The sequence below is a fragment of the Caloenas nicobarica genome, chromosome 2, assembly GCF_036013445.1.
Source record: "Caloenas nicobarica isolate bCalNic1 chromosome 2, bCalNic1.hap1, whole genome shotgun sequence".
NCBI lineage: Eukaryota > Metazoa > Chordata > Aves > Columbiformes > Columbidae > Caloenas > Caloenas nicobarica.
The window spans coordinates 100,835,733-100,854,551 of record NC_088246.1 but is presented as its reverse complement, the minus strand read 5'-3'; the positions used below and the strand labels follow the sequence as shown (position 1 = coordinate 100,854,551).

General features: G+C 38.9%; 1 protein-coding gene across 1 annotated transcript in view; it reads left to right on the top strand.

Moving 5' to 3' along the window:
- Window positions 1–18,819, top strand: part of LOC135985194 (dynein axonemal heavy chain 5-like) — a 169,318-nt gene that overhangs the window by 107,967 nt on the left and 42,532 nt on the right. Inside the window, exons 61-68 of the mRNA XM_065628249.1 lie at window positions 692–910; window positions 3,954–4,130; window positions 8,331–8,525; window positions 12,677–12,832; window positions 13,103–13,285; window positions 16,497–16,667; window positions 17,081–17,459; window positions 18,244–18,515. Of these exons, the coding sequence (XP_065484321.1) occupies window positions 692–910; window positions 3,954–4,130; window positions 8,331–8,525; window positions 12,677–12,832; window positions 13,103–13,285; window positions 16,497–16,667; window positions 17,081–17,459; window positions 18,244–18,515 (1,752 nt within the window). The remainder of the gene's footprint in view (window positions 1–691; window positions 911–3,953; window positions 4,131–8,330; window positions 8,526–12,676; window positions 12,833–13,102; window positions 13,286–16,496; window positions 16,668–17,080; window positions 17,460–18,243; window positions 18,516–18,819) is intronic.

Genomic DNA, 18,819 nt, shown 5'->3' with positions numbered 1-18,819 from the left:
GTAAATGGAAGCAACCTTTATCTGTAAGTGTGAATTTCGTAAGGACTTTGTCAGTCTCTAATCCTTTGCAAACATACATTTGGAAACAAATTCTGAAATCACAGAACACCTTTTTTTCCCCTATGTTAGGAATATACAGGTTAAGAGGCCACATTTAAGTGACTGGCAACTCATCATTCGAATTTTTATAGAGATGTGAGAAAAATCTCTAGAGTTTTAGTTTCCAGAGGAGCAAAAAATGCATTTGTTATATTTTTATTTTAGAAGTAATTGATGGGAAAAGAGAGGAGAAGAGTAGTATCTGTTGTCATTATTTTTATTTTACAATCCATAAGGACAATCTTAATTTTCTCTTGCACTGATAATATATTACAGAAGACATTGTATGGGTTGCTTCATATACCTAATATACAGCTGTTTCAAGTGTATCATGATTTCAAATCATTGATCAGTGTGTGATCAATAGATAATTCTGAAAATAGTATTAAAACATTTTAAGATTGTGTTGAATAACTTTAATGTTATGCTTGCGTTCCCATTTTAGGTTATAACAGTAGAAGAGGAAAATAACTGCTGTCATCTTAAACGGGTATTGCTTTAAAAAGTACCCAATATAGTACACGTGCCATTAAATAAATGTTCTTTGCTCTTGCCAAATAATTGGTATTAACCAACTTTTAAATGTTTGCAGGCAAATTTAGCCTTGCAAGAGGGAAGACTTGCAGCTGCCCAAACAGAACTGAATAACGCACAAATTCAGCTGGATGAGAAGCAAATGGAACTGGATCAAGTACAAGCCATGTATGATACCGCTATGAAAGAGAAGCAGGCGTTACTTGATGATGCTGAGGCATGCAGAAGGAAAATGAACAATGCCACAGCTCTGATTGAAGGATTAGGTGGAGAAAAGGTATGAGCACATATGAGTAGGTTTCCAGGACCAAGTAGGTGCCCAGTTTTGAGAATACTCCCTGATGATCATTAGCAGTGGTCAAGAAATTCAAGGCATAGTGACACTTTGATATCATATGACACTTCATTTTAGTTATATGTATGTTTTTGCTTGAGCTTAATGTATCTAACAAAGTAAAACAAATTCTTATGTTAACTTAATTCTTCTGTATGAAGATTTATGTCATATCATATGGCTCATATTGGGATAAAGTTCAGATTTAAAGCCAAGGAGCCAAATTCTTTTTATCTTTAATAAGAAGAGGAATTAGGCTTAACCTAAATAATTGCCCTAAAATATTTATAAGAAGGATTACTCTCTTTTTCTCACCAAGTATACAAGAACAGGAATTTGAAACTTGACTAATTTCCTGAATTCTGTTTGAAGTTTTTACAGAATTATGGGCTAATCATTATCCTTTGCACTGCGCTTGAAATTTACCTTTCCTATGCAGATTTTTCTGGCTTCAGCCTGAAGGTTTCCAGAGGAAACACGACACTCTTTTTTCTCATCTGATTATTTGCTTTGATAATTCCTTGGTTGATTTCACACAGAGTCAAAATTGATGAGAGCTTTGACTTCAGCCATTGCATCCTGTGAGGCCAGGACATTTGTTTGCATAGCTGTACTTCAAAATATATTAGTCAAAATGTTAGATGCTTTATCATATTTTTCAGTGAATTTCTAAATTTAAGAGCAACACCAAAATAGGAAGTTATGGTGCCTTATTGTGGGTTTTCTGAAGCCTTGTGCTATGAGGTCTCATAAGAGCTGTTATTCCATTCTACTTTTGAAAATTCAGACAAAAAAATAAAAGACTATATATGGCACTTTGAGCCTTGGCCAAAACTGATATTGGATTAAATGTGTATTTTCTAAATTTAAAACATGTAGATCCTGACCAAGATTGCATGCAGAGTGATTGGAAGGGAACAGAAATCTGGAGAGAAAGGAATAAGTAAAACTCAAAAATAATATTCAGAAAAATCACAGAATCATGGAACAATTGAGGTTGGAAGGGATCTCTGGAGACCATCTGACCCAACCCCCCTGCTCAAAGCAAGGTCAAACAGAGTAGGCTGATTAGGGAATTGTCCAGTTGGGGTCTGAATATCTCCAAAGACAGACACTCCTCTCTTGACGACCTATTCCAGTTCTTGACCACTCTCACTGTAAAAACGTGTGTGTATGTGTGTCTGTTCTTTGTGTCTATTTTGTTCTTGTATTTCAATTTGTGCCCGTTGCCCCTTGTCCTTTCACTGGGTACCACTGAAGAGAGTTGGGCACCATCATCTGTACACCCTCCCATCAGGTATTTTTACACATTGATAAAGTTCCACCTGAACCCTCTGTTCTCACAGCTAAACAATCTCAATTCTCTCAACCGTGGCTGCCCCCGACCTTTACATCCTTTACCAGTTATTTTTTGTTTGCAAGTCTGAGGCTGAGCCAACAGCCTTCCCTCATTAGATCCTCAGTTACCTGTGCTAAGTGCTAAGTGTCAGCGCACCCCTTAAAACCTCCTGGTATGCTTGTGTCTTGCTGTGTTGTCTGCTCTTCAGATATCAGGATGGTTAAAGTCCTCCGTGTAGACCAGGGCCTGGGAATGTGAGGTTTCATCCATTGTCTGAAAAAGACCTCATCTACTTCTTCCTGATTACCTTGTCTGTAGCACACACACACAGAACATGACCCATGTTGGTTTGCCCTCTAATCCTAACTGATAAGTTCTCAGCTGGTGCATTGTCCCCTCCAGAGTTTCAGATGCAGAACTTCATGTATTCCAGCTGCTCTCTCACATGAAAGAGAACTCCCCTCCTCACCTTCCCAGCCTGTCCTTCCTGACAAGCCTGGACACATCTGTTGCAGCACTCCGGTTAAGGAAGCCTTCCCACCATGTCCCCTTGGCACTGGCGCGGCCTCACCTGGAGCACTGTGCACAGTTCTGGGCAACACAGGATAAAAAGGATATAAAGCTACTGCAGAGTGTCCAGAAGAGGGCTACGAAGCTGGGGAAGGGTTTGGAGGGGAAGCCGTATGAGGAGCAGCTAAAGTCACTTGGTTTGTTCAGCCTGGAGAAGAGGAGACTGAGGGGAGACCTCATGGGGCTCCAGCTTCCTCACCAGGGGAGCAGGAGGGGCAGGGGTGAGCTCTTCTCTCTGGTGACCAGTGACAGAACCCGAGGGAATGTCAGGAAGATGTGCCAGGGGAGGTTCAGGCTGGACATGAGGAAAAGGTTTTTCCCCCAGAGGGTGGTGGAGCACTGGAACAGGCTCCCCAGGGAGGTGTCACGGCCCCAAGCCTGACAGTGTTCAAGAAGAGACTGGACAAGGCCTCAGACACATGGTGTGACCTGTGGGGTTGTCCTGTGCAGGGACAGGAGTTGGACTCCATGATCCCTTCCAACTCAGGACATTCTGTGATTCTATGACCCCATGAGATCATGACTCTGCAAACACACACAGACCCCTCTAGTTGCTCAGTTGTTCTCCATGCTGTGCACATTAGCGTACAAACACTTCACAGAGGTGCCCAGCTGTGCTAATTTCCCAGAAACAGTATGAAAGCTCTCCCCAGCATTCTGTCTGGTTGGCACTTCTTTGTTTATGTGGGTATGCTTGGGGTGATCCTCCATTAGCCCTGTTTTCTTGATTAAAAGGTCCCTACTGTTTATATCACCCTGCACATTTTGTTTGCTGACCTGGTCTTCTACTTCCTCACATGATTGCTGTTCATCCTCTCCCTTCCACTTTGTTCTTCCTTTAAAGCACTTCTCACCAGTTTGGCCAGCTTGTTGACAAAGATGCTTTTTCTCTGCTTGGTCAGGTGGTTGCCATCTCTTCCAAGTAAACTTCTACTTCTGAAAAGACTGATTTAAAGCCAAAAGTATGCCTGGTTCAGAGAACAATTATTTACCAGAAAGATATAAATTCTTAAGTCAGATCTTCATTTTAGTTTTGTGCCTGCTTAATCTAACTTCTTTATCATTTTTTATACACAGCTTCGTTGGACAGCAAGCAGCAAAAACTTTCAAAATCAAATTGTTGATTTAGTGGGGAATGTTCTTCTGGCCACTGGATTTCTCTCTTACTCTGGACCTTTCAATCAGGAGTACAGGAATTTGTTGCTCCAATTGTGGAAGAAAGAGATGGACAACAGCAAGATTCCATACAGTAATGTAAGTATTCACACTCTGTGCTGACCTTACTCTTTGCCTTGCAGAGAAATAATGTTCAGAGCATTCTGTTCCAGAAAAGTACATAATTGAAAGATTATTAACAGGCTGTCACATTCCATAAAATTTTTAATAGATATAAAAATCTGAACAGTTGACGACTGAGTTTCTAAAAAATGTATTTTAAGATCCTCGTGACACTGTCATGCATTGAAAGACTGGTACATAGACCATCGCTCTGGCAAATCTGAGAGATATGCTGTCTGAGGTCAGCTGCCCTGGGAGGAAATTGCATAGTATGCAAAATGCACTAAAATTTACCAGATTAGAGTAGATTTACCATATCATAAGGAGTTCCATCAGGTAGTCACAGTTTCCCCCCATAGTTGGTGTTTTTTTGCAAATGCCGTGTTATGTTCATAATTTCAGTCAAAAGTTAAGCAAATCATCCACAGCCACATCAAGCATCTACTGAAAGTGGAAACTGCATATATTGAAGAAAACATCAGTTGTAACTCTCTCCCTCAACAGTTAAAGTTATCTCCTTACAACGAATACCTTGTGAATATGTCGTTGAGAATGCCACCCCACAACTGGTATTGCTGTGCCCCGGTAGTTTTCCAGACAGTCTTTGAAGCAGCGGCTCCCAAATTAGGCCCATAGGATGGCACAGAGGTGGGTAGATTGGTCTGTGGCTTCTGGGTTGGATGGGAGTTATGCCCCAACCAGCTTCCAGGGACCCAGCAAGATTTACTCTATTTCCAGTTCTACTACCTGCAGTCTCATGTACTGCCACTAAAAATCTCTCTGGATATACACTTTTCACTCTAAACTGTATATCTAGAATATAGAGGATGAATTTGAATGAATGGTTTTTCATATATTTTTTTGTTTCTTACATATTACATCATAAATTCTTTAACCTACTGTTCTTAATATATTAAATATTGAACACAACAAACTAGTCTAGGAATGAAAATGTCCATTATTTTCTTTTAGGATTACTTAAGTACAATATTTTAATAATTTAGATTTGCTAGAAAATACCTGTAAAATAGAACTAAACAGTTTTTCCTTTTTAAAACTTCACACTTTTATTCTTAGTGTAACTTGATTAATCCTTGATTGACATAAAAATACTCCTACAACCAATTATAGAAAAGACCACTGCACATTTTGAACCAGGAAACATCACCTCTGCACCTCCATGTTTTATGAATTGATACCCTCCTGTCTTCCCCTCTGCTGTGTACACACCATTTAATTTAGTTTAATTTGGAGTGTCTTATTGAAATGATTAAGTTAAACAAAACCTGGATTTTGTAAATCTTGGTTTACACTGCGTCAGCTTGCTCCAGTCTAAGCTCTTAAATCTGTGTACATTTGTCACCAGTGAGGCTGTTCTTGGTGAGTCTGACATTACAGCTTCTCCTTCATTGGCCTAAGTCTGTGCAGGCAGAGATGACCTAAAATGCAGTGGAGACAGGGTCTCATCCTGCAGCTTCAGTTCCCTGCCACATCATATACTACCTTTATTAAAATGAGCAACCTGCACGCTGGGACTATGATACAGGGCAGGTTCCTTTACATGAATCTTGTTGTTTCCTTTTACCACTACCTGCATCGGGAGTGCTGGACCTGGCAGCTGTGCGGGTGCGTAGGCTTTGCTTGTGGCCAGCAGCAGCCTTGTTCCTCCTATTCCATGGGTTTTAGGAAGTCTGTCTAATATTTGTCCTTTCATCTGGAAGACAAATCCATGCTGAAAGCAGAATTTAGGCCATAATAATGAAAACCATCTGAGTAACCTGTCCATGTTGCCTACCACTTGGTTTTGTGAATACCTGCATACATTTTTTCCAGCAGTAAAGGTTGGAGAAATAGTTCCAGGTGCCTTTCCTATTCTCAATATAGGATTGCAGGCATTAAGCCCAAACGGCGCCTGTCCTCAGCTGTCAAAGCTTTTGACAGAGCAGGTGCTGCTGGAAAATTCAGGGAGCAAGTGATCAACCTGTGTACAGCTGTAGCTGTGCCATGTGAGACAGTTGAAGGTAGATTAGTATCCCTCCTGCATCATCTTCTCAGGTTCTTGGGGAATTTAACACTTAAAACCTATGTTAGGGAGACCTATTTGCCATGAGAGGTTTGTCATACTGTTCATCTCATAGAAGTTGCTTGTGAATATATATATATATATTTTTTACATTAGGTAGTGCATAAGGCTTCTTGTAACAGTTATTAACCTTGACCTGACAGAGTGAACCTCACAGCCCAGCCCAATTTATGCTATGACTTACAATACAAAGATGAACGATTTTCACTTGGACAGCAAAGCTCTTTGAAAGCTCCCGATGATAAGTAATGTGTAAGGCAAGGATGGATTTATTAATAAAGTACCAGTAGCAGTGCAGTCTGATGCAAGATTCTTTACCAGTGTGGTATGGTGGTTATCCTACACACATTCATCCCAGGGAAGCTCTTTCTCAAATTCAGTGTACAAAATGTTCTTAAAAGCTACTTACCTTAGGGAATATCTGTCAAGATTCTTACCAGTTGACAACTTGGGTGTATAATGTCCTTAGAAAGCAAGACATAAAGAACTAAAATTTTGCCTCTGTGAAGATATTCTGACTGCATTACTACTCAGCTGCACCCCTCAAAATTTGAGGAATACTTTTTGATTGTTTCTGTGTTGCTTTTTTTTTTTTATATGGACAGGTTAGACACCAAATGCCATAGTTACTGAATTTCAAATGATAATTATCATTCTGTTTAGATAGTTGTAGTTAAAGACAGGACTATGATTTCAATGATAGCGTATGGAAGAGCGTTCTATTTTTTTCCAGTGAATTAAGTACTCACAAAAGGCAGCATATGGGCTTCTCATGATACTTCACATCACAGAAAGAAAACAGCTTTGCAGTTCAAGCAAAAGGCTTGACATCTGCCTTATTTTGTCACAGACTGACTGGCTGTGGGTGCATGAGTCATTTAGGCATAACAATTTAAAGAGAACTGTTTAAAATTAGCTGTCTATCTGTGTAGTTAGACAAATTAGCTAAGTTTCTGAGTGACTGATATTTCATGCTACAGTAAGAAAAAATTCAAATCTGTTTAGACCCTGCTCATCTGCTTAAGGAGCTAAACATGGTTTTAGATTCCAATTGCTGAAAAATTTGGCTATTAAATGCTTTACTGCCCTTTTCACAAAAGGAAATTGGATTCTTAAAGTTTCTCTTCTGAGAACGTTTTGTATTGCTCCATTCGGATTCTTCAATAATCAGAGTAGTAAAAAAAAATCAGAGATAAAAAAGCTTTTGAGTCTTGCAACCACTGGTATCACTAACTCTTGTGATTGTATCGCAAGTCTCACAGTATTTGAAATTTTCCTTTAGGCTTCAGATGCTGAATTATGTGATTTTTGCAGGAGTTGAAGGTTTTTTCTTTCTTTTTAAACATGTTGCTTGTAGAGAAACCTTACATGTAGCAATTCTTGAGTGAAAAATGTAAGGAGCAAACAAAAAAACTCTTCAATTTTATTCTTATTAAACTCACATCACTATTAAGCTATTTTTCTAATTTGGAGAGCTTAGTTTGTGATTTTAAGCACTGTTTTCTTCACATACACATTCTTGAGATGCCAGTCACTGTTCATAGTGAATAAAATAAAGCAGATTAGTCAACATGTGCAACTCAAACTTTAGGAGAATATATGAGCTGGCAAGAGTTCTGACCACAGCAACAATAACTTTCCATGATAGTTCATGGTTATTGATCCATAGTACATTTCCTCTTTCTTCTCTGAGTCTCTTACAAACCATCCTGTATTCATATACGTACTTGGAGGGCACTTTACAACTTTACAGCAGGAGAACGGTCTTGTGACCAAGATGACCCTTCCTCTTGAGCTAGCAAGAAAAGAGTTTGCCAATATCAAAATCAGCTTGTCATTAGATATTGAACTGGCTTCAGAGTTTCTCTGACACTCTTTGATGGACATCAAAGCGTCAACAGAATTCACTTTCATTATTGCCCAACTTCAATGATTTGGATGTTGAACTTTAAAGAAAGGAAACAATAAACAATAACTACCAAATACATTCTATCATGCATTATGATCAGAATAAGAAGAAAAACCTTCCATCAAATATTTTAGTATAACTCCTCTAACTGGTGCTAATCTTGTAATTACGTATTTTCTATTAGGATCTGAATCTTACTGTTATGCTTGCTGACAATGCTACAGTGGGTGAATGGAACCTCCAGGGTCTTCCAAAGGATGACCTTTCAATTCAGAATGGCATCATTGTCACAAAAGCATCTAGATATCCTTTGCTGATTGATCCACAAGGTCAAGGAAAGATATGGATTAAAAATAAGGAAAAGGATAATGGACTCCAGGTAAATAGTTAATTTAATATTTTTTATGCCTGTGTTATGTCACATCATAGTTAGCAATGGAAGCTGTTTTTTCTGTCGTCATACTTTGGTCATATGTAATATAAATCTGCGGTTCATGGTATACAGTTAGGCAGAAATGACAACAAGACTAGTGCAAAATCTGTGACCTATCTGTATCAGGGTGAAATAGCTTGCGCTGCTTTGTCATCTCCCAGAAAGACCGTTTCAAGAGCAAATTGGAATTATACTTTATGCTATATGTATTTTCATGATGAATCTTTTAATTACTTGTCATAGAGAAAGAGAAATGTAGAGGGAAATAAATCACTTACAAAATTAACACCAGACAGGAGCAGGAAGTTTTTGCTGCATGGCAATAACATTTTAGGGTAAACATTTTAAGAGGAAAATAGGGAAAAGAAAAAGGGAGGAACTGGGAAAAAAATGGTGTCCTGAGGTAGAATGGAAATCTGGTGATCTTTGAGGCGTATCAAACACAAAGCCCAAATTTAGGCTGTGTCTCTGCATCTTGATGATTAAATGCACGTGATAAAAATATTAGTTGCTTAATTTTTCTGCCCTACTCACTTTTTGTTTAGCAGTGCATCCTGTTTGGGATCTGGGTCTTCTATTAATTCAAAACTTCCTTTTTTTTTTCCCTTCTAATCAGCCTACCATCCATGCTTTATTACATCAATAAGGATAAAATGGGTTATGATAAAGATCTAAACACATGATATATTTTCAGGCCAGATGGGCATGATACTGGAGTTAGTTGTTAATAAATCAAGTCTATCCTACAACTGTAGATTGTCACCTGAACACCATGTTATACTATCTTCACTCAAAATAAGAGTGATGAGTAAGAAAAAGAAACTGAGAGTGAAGGTAAGGATAGTGACATCTAGGGAGCTGATGACATCATAGTGATGTCATTAGCTAGAGCTTTAACCTTCTGGAGCTTGACCTGGATCTGTATTTCCCAGAACTGCTAAGAAAGGCCCAATATTCAATCCCACACCAAATTCAGTTTCTGCTAAGTCGCATGTGCTCAAAAACATCATGTAGAAACGCAGCTAGAAATGGGAAGCATTGACTGAGAAGAGTTAGAAAAATAATGTGCAACATTCAAAGATCTTGGAAGAGTGGGTGCCTTTAATAAAAATATGATGAAATATGATTCTCCCACACCATCCTCGCAGCTAAACTGAGGAACTGCGGACTGGATGATTGGGTAGTGAGGTGGACCGCAAACTGGCTGAAGGAAAGAAGCCAGAGAGTCGTGGTCAATGGGGCAGAGTCTGGTTGGAGGCCTGTATCTAGTGGAGTGCCTCAAGGGTCAGTTCTGGGACCAGTATTATTCAATATATTCATCAACGACTTGGATGAGGAAATTGAGTGTGCTATCAGCAAGTTTGCTGATGACACCAAACTGGGAGGAGTGGCTGACACGCCAGAAAGCTGTGCTGCCATCCAGCGAGATCTGGACAGGCTGGAGAGTTGGGCAGGGAAAAATTTAATGAAATATAATAAGGGAAAATGTAGAATCTTACATCTGGGCAGGAACAACCCCAGGTTCCAGTTTAGGTTGGGGAATGACCTGTTAGAGAGCAGTGTAGGGGAAAGGGACCTGGGGGTCCTGGTGGACAGCAGGATGACCATGAGCCAGCACTGTGCCCTTGTGGCCAAGAAGGCCAATGGCATCCTGGGGTGTATTAGAAGGGGGGTGGTTAGTAGGTCGAGAGAGGTTCTCCTTCCCCTCTACTCTGCTCTGGTGAGACCTCATCTGGAATATTGTGTCCAGTTCTGGGCCCCTCAGTTCAAGAAGGACAGGGAACTGCTGGAGAGAGTCCAGCGCAGGGCCACAAAGATGATTAAGGGAGTGGAGCATCTTCCTTATGAGGAAAGGCTGAGGGAGCTGGGTCTCTTTAGCTTGGAGGAGACTGAGGGGTGACCTCATCAATGTTTATAAATATGTAAAGGGTGGGTGTCACGAGGATGAAGCCAGGCTCTTCTCGGTGACAACCAACAGTAAGACAAGGGGTAATGCGTTCAAGCTGGAACACAAGAGGTTCCACTTAAATGTGAGAAGAAACTTCTTCTCAGTGAGGGTGACGGAACACTGGAACAGGCTGCCCAGGGGGGTTGTGGATTCTCCTTCTCTGGAGACATTCAAAACACGCCTGGACGCCTTCCTGTGTAACCTCACCTAGCTGTTCCTGCTCTGACAGGGGAATTGGATTAGATGATCTTTTGAAGTCCCTTCCAATCCCTAACATTCTGTGATTCTGTGAAAAGCTCTTGTAAAACATATGAGTTGTATTCACAGAAGAATTCAGGCATTTCGTGACTATGTGAAATCTACTGTCTTAGGATAGATAACATGGCTTCCTCTAAATTATATCAGACCTTACTTTGGCCCTCCAAAATTGGATCAAGAAAAGCTAGTGTGAGTAGCTAACTGGAAACAATAGAAAGACTTACCTCGTATTTCACCCTCTTTGAGACTTGCATTTCCTACCTAGGATTTCAGAGAGCTGCCATGCTTAGCAGGAAGAGTGGCAACAGTGAGTCTCCTTCAGTGAGGGATCTATACTGACTCTTTCTGCCATGCTGTAGCCTTTTCCCCAATAATTTTAAAGTGTCTGCCAAGCTGCAACTTCAGTTCCCTCCCATAAGTTGCACTGGGTCTGTATTGTCCACCCTCGAGGTGGCTGCTCACCCCACAAGCCAGCGTGCAGCCTGCAGAAGGGGACTGGGAACACACAGGTTCCATTCTCTAGTCCAGTAATTCCATAAGGATCTTCTATCACATACTCGCCAAAGCAGGGGCTGGGAGATGTAGATTAAAATACATCTCCCTCTTTCCCCACTATTCCTACATTAGAAGTGATTATGACATTTGACAGATGAGCTAGAGAAAAATGTCTACCAGGTTTGCCCTGTGGTGAATATGTGTGAATATCCAGCCGATGCGATTTGTGAATCCTGACAGGGCTTAACTACTGAGCTGCTGAGTACTCTCAAAACTTGGAATACACACAGAAGCAGCCTTTGAATGCAGAGGAAGCTTTCCTGATGAAAATTCAGTTATGGGCTTTTAGACATCCCAGCTCAGGTGTCAGCTGTGTTAGAAGAATCTGAGTTCTCTCCCTGTAAAATCCAGGAGGAACAGGGTTATGTCAAGAATCTGAACACCTAAGTATTTAGATTATGCATTTACATCTGGGATGCTGTAATTTGCTACGGTCTTGTTAGGGTTATGTTGTTGGTCAGTAAGACACTAACCTCATCCCTCAGTTTCATTTGGACTAAAAATGTAAGCAATGTGCTGTTTTGGTGGATATGTATATACCTACATTATAACAAGCCTAAAAGTGCAGAGCGTGGAACATAGTGTTAATTTTTAAATAATACACTGTTTTAAGACTGTGTAATGTGCCTCTAGGTATTTTAATTACACCTTTTTCAAAGAGCATTGCCTGCAAGACAATGATTTATTTTAAAAACACGTCTATCCTAGGATTTTTTCTGGTTAAAAAATTACCCCCAAACCATGTCTTAACAGATGCCTGGAAAGGCTATTCAATTATAATCTCAAAGGTTTATGTTAAATTTATTAAATTTAAATAAATGAAAAGGAGTCTATGTGATTTTTAGCAATTTTAAGACTTCATATTGTAAAATGAGAACTGAGTTGGAAATTCAACATCTGATGTGAGACCAGGCCTCCTATGTAGCACTGGTTCCCAGTCTGAACCCTAAAAATATTCCCCTGCTTCACATTTGTGTCTGAGCATAAATCCATTAATATTTAAAAGGTACTAAGATACCTGCAGTGATTAGATAGATATGTAGATAAGTAAATAAATAGGTAACAATAAAGAAAAACATCAAATGTGATTAGATAGATATGTAGATAAGTAAATAAATAGGTAACAATAAAGAAAAACATCAAATGTGATCCCCTTTTCTGTTAAGCTTAAAGCAAAACTTCCATTCATTTCAGCGGAGGTGAGTGTTGGCTCCCAAAGTGTAATCATTTGTGTAGATATCTCAGGATGACTATAATTTTTGAAAGCTGCAATAGATTTTATGCTGTTTTCTATGTGCTTGCAAATGTATGCTATATTATGAACCAATCTTCCTAGGTTACAGCTATGAACCACAAGTTCTTCAGAAGTCATATAGAAGACTGCCTGTCCCTTGGACGACCTTTGTTAATAGAAGATGTTGGAGAGGAACTTGATCCTGCTCTTGATAACATCTTGGAAAAAAATTTCATAAAATCTGGTTCCGCACACAAAGTAAGATGAATTGTGAACATGAAAGTAAAAACCAGTAGGAGAGTTGCTGGGTATCTGGTAATCTGGGCACGGCCAAGATTCACACCTTTGCAACACTTAGAAAGATGAGCAGTGAACTCATGGCATTGGGGATTTTTTACTCTTTAAGCAAAAAGTTTAAAAAGTATAAATGAAAATGCAAAAAAAAGAGTTAATCTATTTTTCACTGGATAAAATAACTGCTTTTCTGAATTCAGCTTTTGAAAAATGAGTGAAATGTTTTATTTTCAGGTGAAAGTGGGTGACAAGGAAGTAGATCTGATGAAGGGGTTTACCCTTTATATGACAACGAAGTTGGCCAATCCTGCCTATACTCCAGAAATTAGTGCAAGAACAACAGTGATTGACTTTACTGTTACTATGAAAGGGCTGGAAGATCAGCTGCTTGGCCGTGTCATACTCACAGAAAAACAGGTATCTAGTAGTTTGCACTATTTGTACAGAGGAAAGGCTTGTTCAATATCTGCACCATGAGTGGGTATATTCTATATCTTGGTTGAAATCAAATGCAAGAACAAAAACATGAATGAAAGTTTAGGGGATGCTGCATTTGCTGAAAGACAATGTGGAGTTGTTTGTCGATTGAATGGAGAGACCTAGACGTTTATCTTAAGACCTGGCCTTGGAAAGAGAAGAAATTCATTAAAAATACATCACAGGCATATACATGACATACATAAAGCATCTTTATTCCCTCATATATAGCAAAGGCTCCTTGTTCAGCCAGAGACCTCTTTTATTTCTGAATTCTTTCTTCAACTTAATTTGAATTACATGAAAAAAATGCTTATGAACCCAAACTACTTCTGCCAGCCAGGCTATATTGTGCAGAGATATGAGGTTTTTAAGGAGCCCTGAAGACTGACTTGACTCTGCCCTTACTGAAATTTCCATTGATTATGTGGAAGCAAATATAAGGGGGAAAATCCTTTCTCAGATATTTTGCAAGAGTTTTATTTCATAATATCAAATCTGAGACATCCTCCAAAATAATTTAATTCCTAGGTTGTTCCTGTTTCTTTTTGTGTGATGTAATTTAACAGCCTGCTTATCTGAAAACTGAGGAGTCAATTCATCATAGGCAGTGGGGACAAATGTGTGGTTTTTACTGTGGCAGTCATACCAATAAATACATAAATGTTATGGTCCAATTACACTCAAATGAAATATTTGCTTCTTTTCTCATTAAAGTGAAAGCATAGAAGTTGTATTTCACATCCAATTGAGTGACTTATTTATTTCAAATGGAACATTTCCTCATTGTGGCTTTGTGAGAAAAATAACAAAGATTAAGGTTTGGATTAGCAGAGCTGCTGTTTTCAATAAGTAACTCAGGTGGGCTTGTTCATGTGAGGGCAGTTCCCCACCTAAGGGAATTCATTCTGCGTTCTTCAACTTCCCAAGGCATTTTCTGACCAGTGTGCTTTAGTGGTGCTGTCACTTTCTCCGACCAACTCCTTTCCACTTTGCTCAAACAAGCGTTTGCTGAAGTAAGGACTGGAGTCTACATGCCCTTCCTGCAGTCTGAAAGTCACAGCCAGAGGCTAGAAAGTTATTATGCCCAAACTTGCTATGAATTGTTCCATGAAAATTGGAAAAGCTATGACAGCAGGTACTGAGGAAAAGCAATCCATTAGCAGGGTGGGACAAATGCTAAGGACGCAAAACTTCTAATCTTCACTCCAGTAGTACGCTCATGTAAGCAAAAGTGAACAGCATCAGCAGGAGTAGCTGGGACTATCCTGACTAACTTCCTTCTGATGGGACACAGAGGTGTAAATCAGGATAGAAGTGAAATTGGTTTCTCATGACCTTCATATAAAATTCATCTCCTGACACACAGATGCCCTCACTGTGTTATTTTCTTGGACAAAACTGTTAGAAAATTCTTATTGAATGTACGTAGCAACACCTTGACTGTGTTTTAGGTCAAAAATACAGTCACTGAAAAATATCCCTCCAGTGCTGTGTATCAACTGAAGAGAGCTGCAAGGGTAACTGGTTAATAGCAGCACACTTGCTGCACAGGGACGTGCTTGTGAGTGACCAACTTTTATTAAACTTCTTCCCTTTAGCAGATACGAAGAAATCATGGTGGTTCTGTCTCTCCTGTCTCAATAAGAGATGGGTGTCCTGGTGTAGATAGCCAGAGCAAATGGAGCTCTGATAAATTTAGTTCAAAGACAAGACAGAGCATGAACAGAGAATCTGAAGGACAGGTTTTCTATTACAAACAAGAAGACAAGTGTATGACCACTGAGCTAAAGTAATAGATTAAAGGAACCAAGACATTCTTAAAGATTGCTATACCAATCAATGAAATATATGATCAAAGAAGTGTTTATTCTTCTCAGTTTAAAGGTTGCTCCTGTAACTATTCGAAAAAATAAATTGTCAGCATCTTTTTGTACTTTGATAATGAAGTTGCTGCTGCTATTTGTGTCCAGAACAGCTATTTTTTATGTTACAAATGCAATTGTGAAATCCTCTTGCAAACAAAAGCTTGGCAACTGGCATATCTGTTAATTTTCTGAAAGATGCTCTTTACAGGCTTACAAATAGAATGGATGAGGTGCTTGTTCTTAAACTAAGCATGACCTTAAGTAGAATTTAAGCATGTGCTTAAATGCATGCCTGAGTGTTCTGTAGCACTACTCCTTTTGTGTAATTCTAATATTTTTTGCATTAATGGTAAAGAAAGAGGTGAAAATGCAGAAAATTTGAAGCTGAATGACTGATGCTGAAGTCAATCTCCTCTTGGGATGCAGTTATTTGTATCTTCCAAAAAGCTACATTCTGTAGCCCTGAAATATATTACAAACAGGTTTCCAAATAAGAAGTTTATGAGAGTAAAGAAATTTGTCACTTCTTTGAAATATAGGAGAGCCTCTCCTTTTTCTCTAACTTGGCATGTTGACAAGAATGAAAATAAACTGAAGCCATAGGTGTAGGTAGACTGGTATTTATTAACTGCCCTTTTCTTACAGGAAGGTTGACTTGATTAATGAAATAAAGGTAGCCAGCAGGGGTATCCCTGAGTTATGTTGGGCTGAGCAGTATAGATGCCTCATTTCACTTGGCATTTGCTGACTTGTCTGTTGTTGTTCCCTTGCCATTGTCTGTCTTGTAGAAATAGCATAAAAATTCCATATGACATAGATAATTATTGTAACATTTCCTATTTTATAAGCAGCAGCAGAGCCTATCTTGCAAAGTCACAGAATCATAGAAATTAGAAATGGAAAAAGTCATGCAGTCAACTTCCCTAACAATGTAAAAGCCATCCATACAATGCACCTTTCAGTCCTATGTCTGATTTAACTCTAAATAATGTAATGTGGCTTTTATCACTTCCCTTTGGAAACTAGCTTTAGAGCTTTGCACACCTGACCATGAGGAAGCTTTTCCTGGTAATCCCAATATGTTTTTGCTCCTCAGTATGCTGCATTAATCAAATAAATGCAGTATACATATATATTACTTTAGTATATAATATTTCTGTATTTCTGAAAAAGTTGCAAAGCCCCCAATCTGTCATGAATGATATCACATGTTTTCTGTGTCATTATAAGGAATCTTTCTTTGAATTAATCTTAAATATTCTAAGGAACATTTCTGAATACAGGAACTGGAGGCAGAACGAGTAAAACTGACGGAAGAAGTGACAAGTAACAAGAGGAAAATGCAGGAGCTTGAAAATAATCTACTCTTCCGTCTAACCAGTACAGAGGGGTCTTTGGTTGAAGATGAGTCTCTGATAGAAGTCCTAAGAATCACTAAAACAACAGCAGAAGAGGTGAATTTTGAATACATTGCAGATACATTTTGTAATTGTAATTTAAAGAGTATTTGCAGACAGATTTTTTCCTCTTCCTTTTTTCCCCCCCTCCATTTAGAGACATTATATAAGATCCAACTTCTTAACAAATAAGTCGTAGAAACACTATCACTTTTTTCTTTATAAAATGTTGCAAAATTGAATTTATATTCCAGGCATACCTCACAGGTGTAAGTTTGAATCAAATCCCATTGTGCTTTGGTGTTTGAACGCACGAAGACACAATGTCTGTGTTGAAACACTGACAGAGGGAAGCAAAGCTCAACTAAAAATGCCATTGTGATCTTAATCAAGACCTTTTTTTTTTCTTGTGCAGTATAAATCACAAGTGACATGACTTAATCTTCATGGTCTTTTCCATTAATTTTAAGGTCAGTGAAAAATTAAACATAGCAGCGGAGACAGAGGCGAAAATCAATACTGCACGTGAAGAGTATCGGCCTGTTGCTGGTCGTGGTAGCATCCTTTATTTCCTAATTGTGGAAATGAGCTTGGTTAATGTCATGTACCAAACATCCTTACGGCAGTTCCTTGGCATTTTTGACCTGTCAGTGGAAAGATCTCAGAAATCTCAGATCACAGCAAAAAGGGTAGGATATGTAATCGAGCATCTCACCTACGAAGTCTTCAAGTACACAGTTCGAGGACTGTATGAAAATCACAGATTCCTGTTTATATTGCTTCTGGCACTGAAGATTGACTTGCAGGCCAAGAAGATTTCACACACTGAGTTTGAGACACTGATCAAAGGTAATTTCTCTAAAAACGTGCCTGTTTACGTAGGTCTGTGAACTGCCAAATTCTGATTTTGCAGTACACTTATGTGTCAGTATTAAAAAAGTGGAAATCTGTTACATGTTGTAAAACATTGCCATATTGCATTGCATTATGCCACTACTGCATGTCACTGCTCGGACACAATGACAGAGAAAAATTTTAGTAAAGTTTATAAAATGTGATGAGGGGTGGACCCCACTGTCTCCAAGATAAGATAAGTACAACCAGGTACTGAGATAAACACAGTTGGGTACTTGCCATCCAAATATCTCAGTTTACTTCGCAAACTCCGATTTTAGTGTTCAGCTGTGACTCAGCTGTGTTGGAGGTGCAAGTGGGCATAATACTGGAGTGGTGGTTGAGCTGAGAGGTGTTGAAGATGCACAGTCCTGGAAATGAATCCACCAGGTGCTTTCTTACTCCGTAGCCTAAGTGACGAGAGACTGGACTAAGCACAGGTCCTTTCTACATCTGGTCTGAAGAATTGGGTTTGAGTATCCTTATAGATAGAAAAGTTTTACTCCAGCTCTATAGATGGAGAAAAAGCAGCACAAAAATTACTGGGATATCAGCTTTGGGAGGCATTGAGATGACTTCTCCAATCCATCTTTGTTAAATGACTCTTCCAAGCAAATTCTAGGTCTGGTTTAGAAAGATTTTTAGTCCTTAAATTATAGAAACAAATATCTTTTTTATTACTTGTCATTTTTCTGTTTAACAATGATTGTTTTCCTTCACAATGCTTTTCACTTTGCAGGAGGTGCCAGTTTAGATCTGAACTCTGTGGAACCAAAACCAAAAAAGTGGATCCTTGACATGACATGGCTCAATCTTGTGCAGTTATCTAGGTTGTACCCTTTTAATCACCTTCTGGTGCAAGTTGTTAAGAATGAGAAGTCCTGGAAAGCTTGGTTTGATGAAGAAGCACCTGAAAAAGCTGTCATTCCTGATGAGTATGACAGTTTACTGGATCAATTCCGTAAACTGCTCCTTGTCCGTAGCTGGTGCCCTGATCATACCGTTGCGCAAGTAAGATACACTTCTGTACAATACTTATGCCACACGACGTGTCCTGTAGAACTGCTAGTTCCAAACTTATGTTGTCGTATTTTTTTTATCATAACATTTGTTGCAGAGTGAGCCATTTTGAAAAACAACTATTGAAGTCCTTATAATAAATATATGTGAAAGAAATTTTAACTTATTTATTTGCAATGAGTTAGAAAGGGCATTGCAAAACATGAAATAAGTTGTGCTGGAGCTATAAGAATACATTCTCTTTGTATGGCACTCTTAAAGTGGAGTCATGAAACTTGTAAAGCAGTTGCATTCT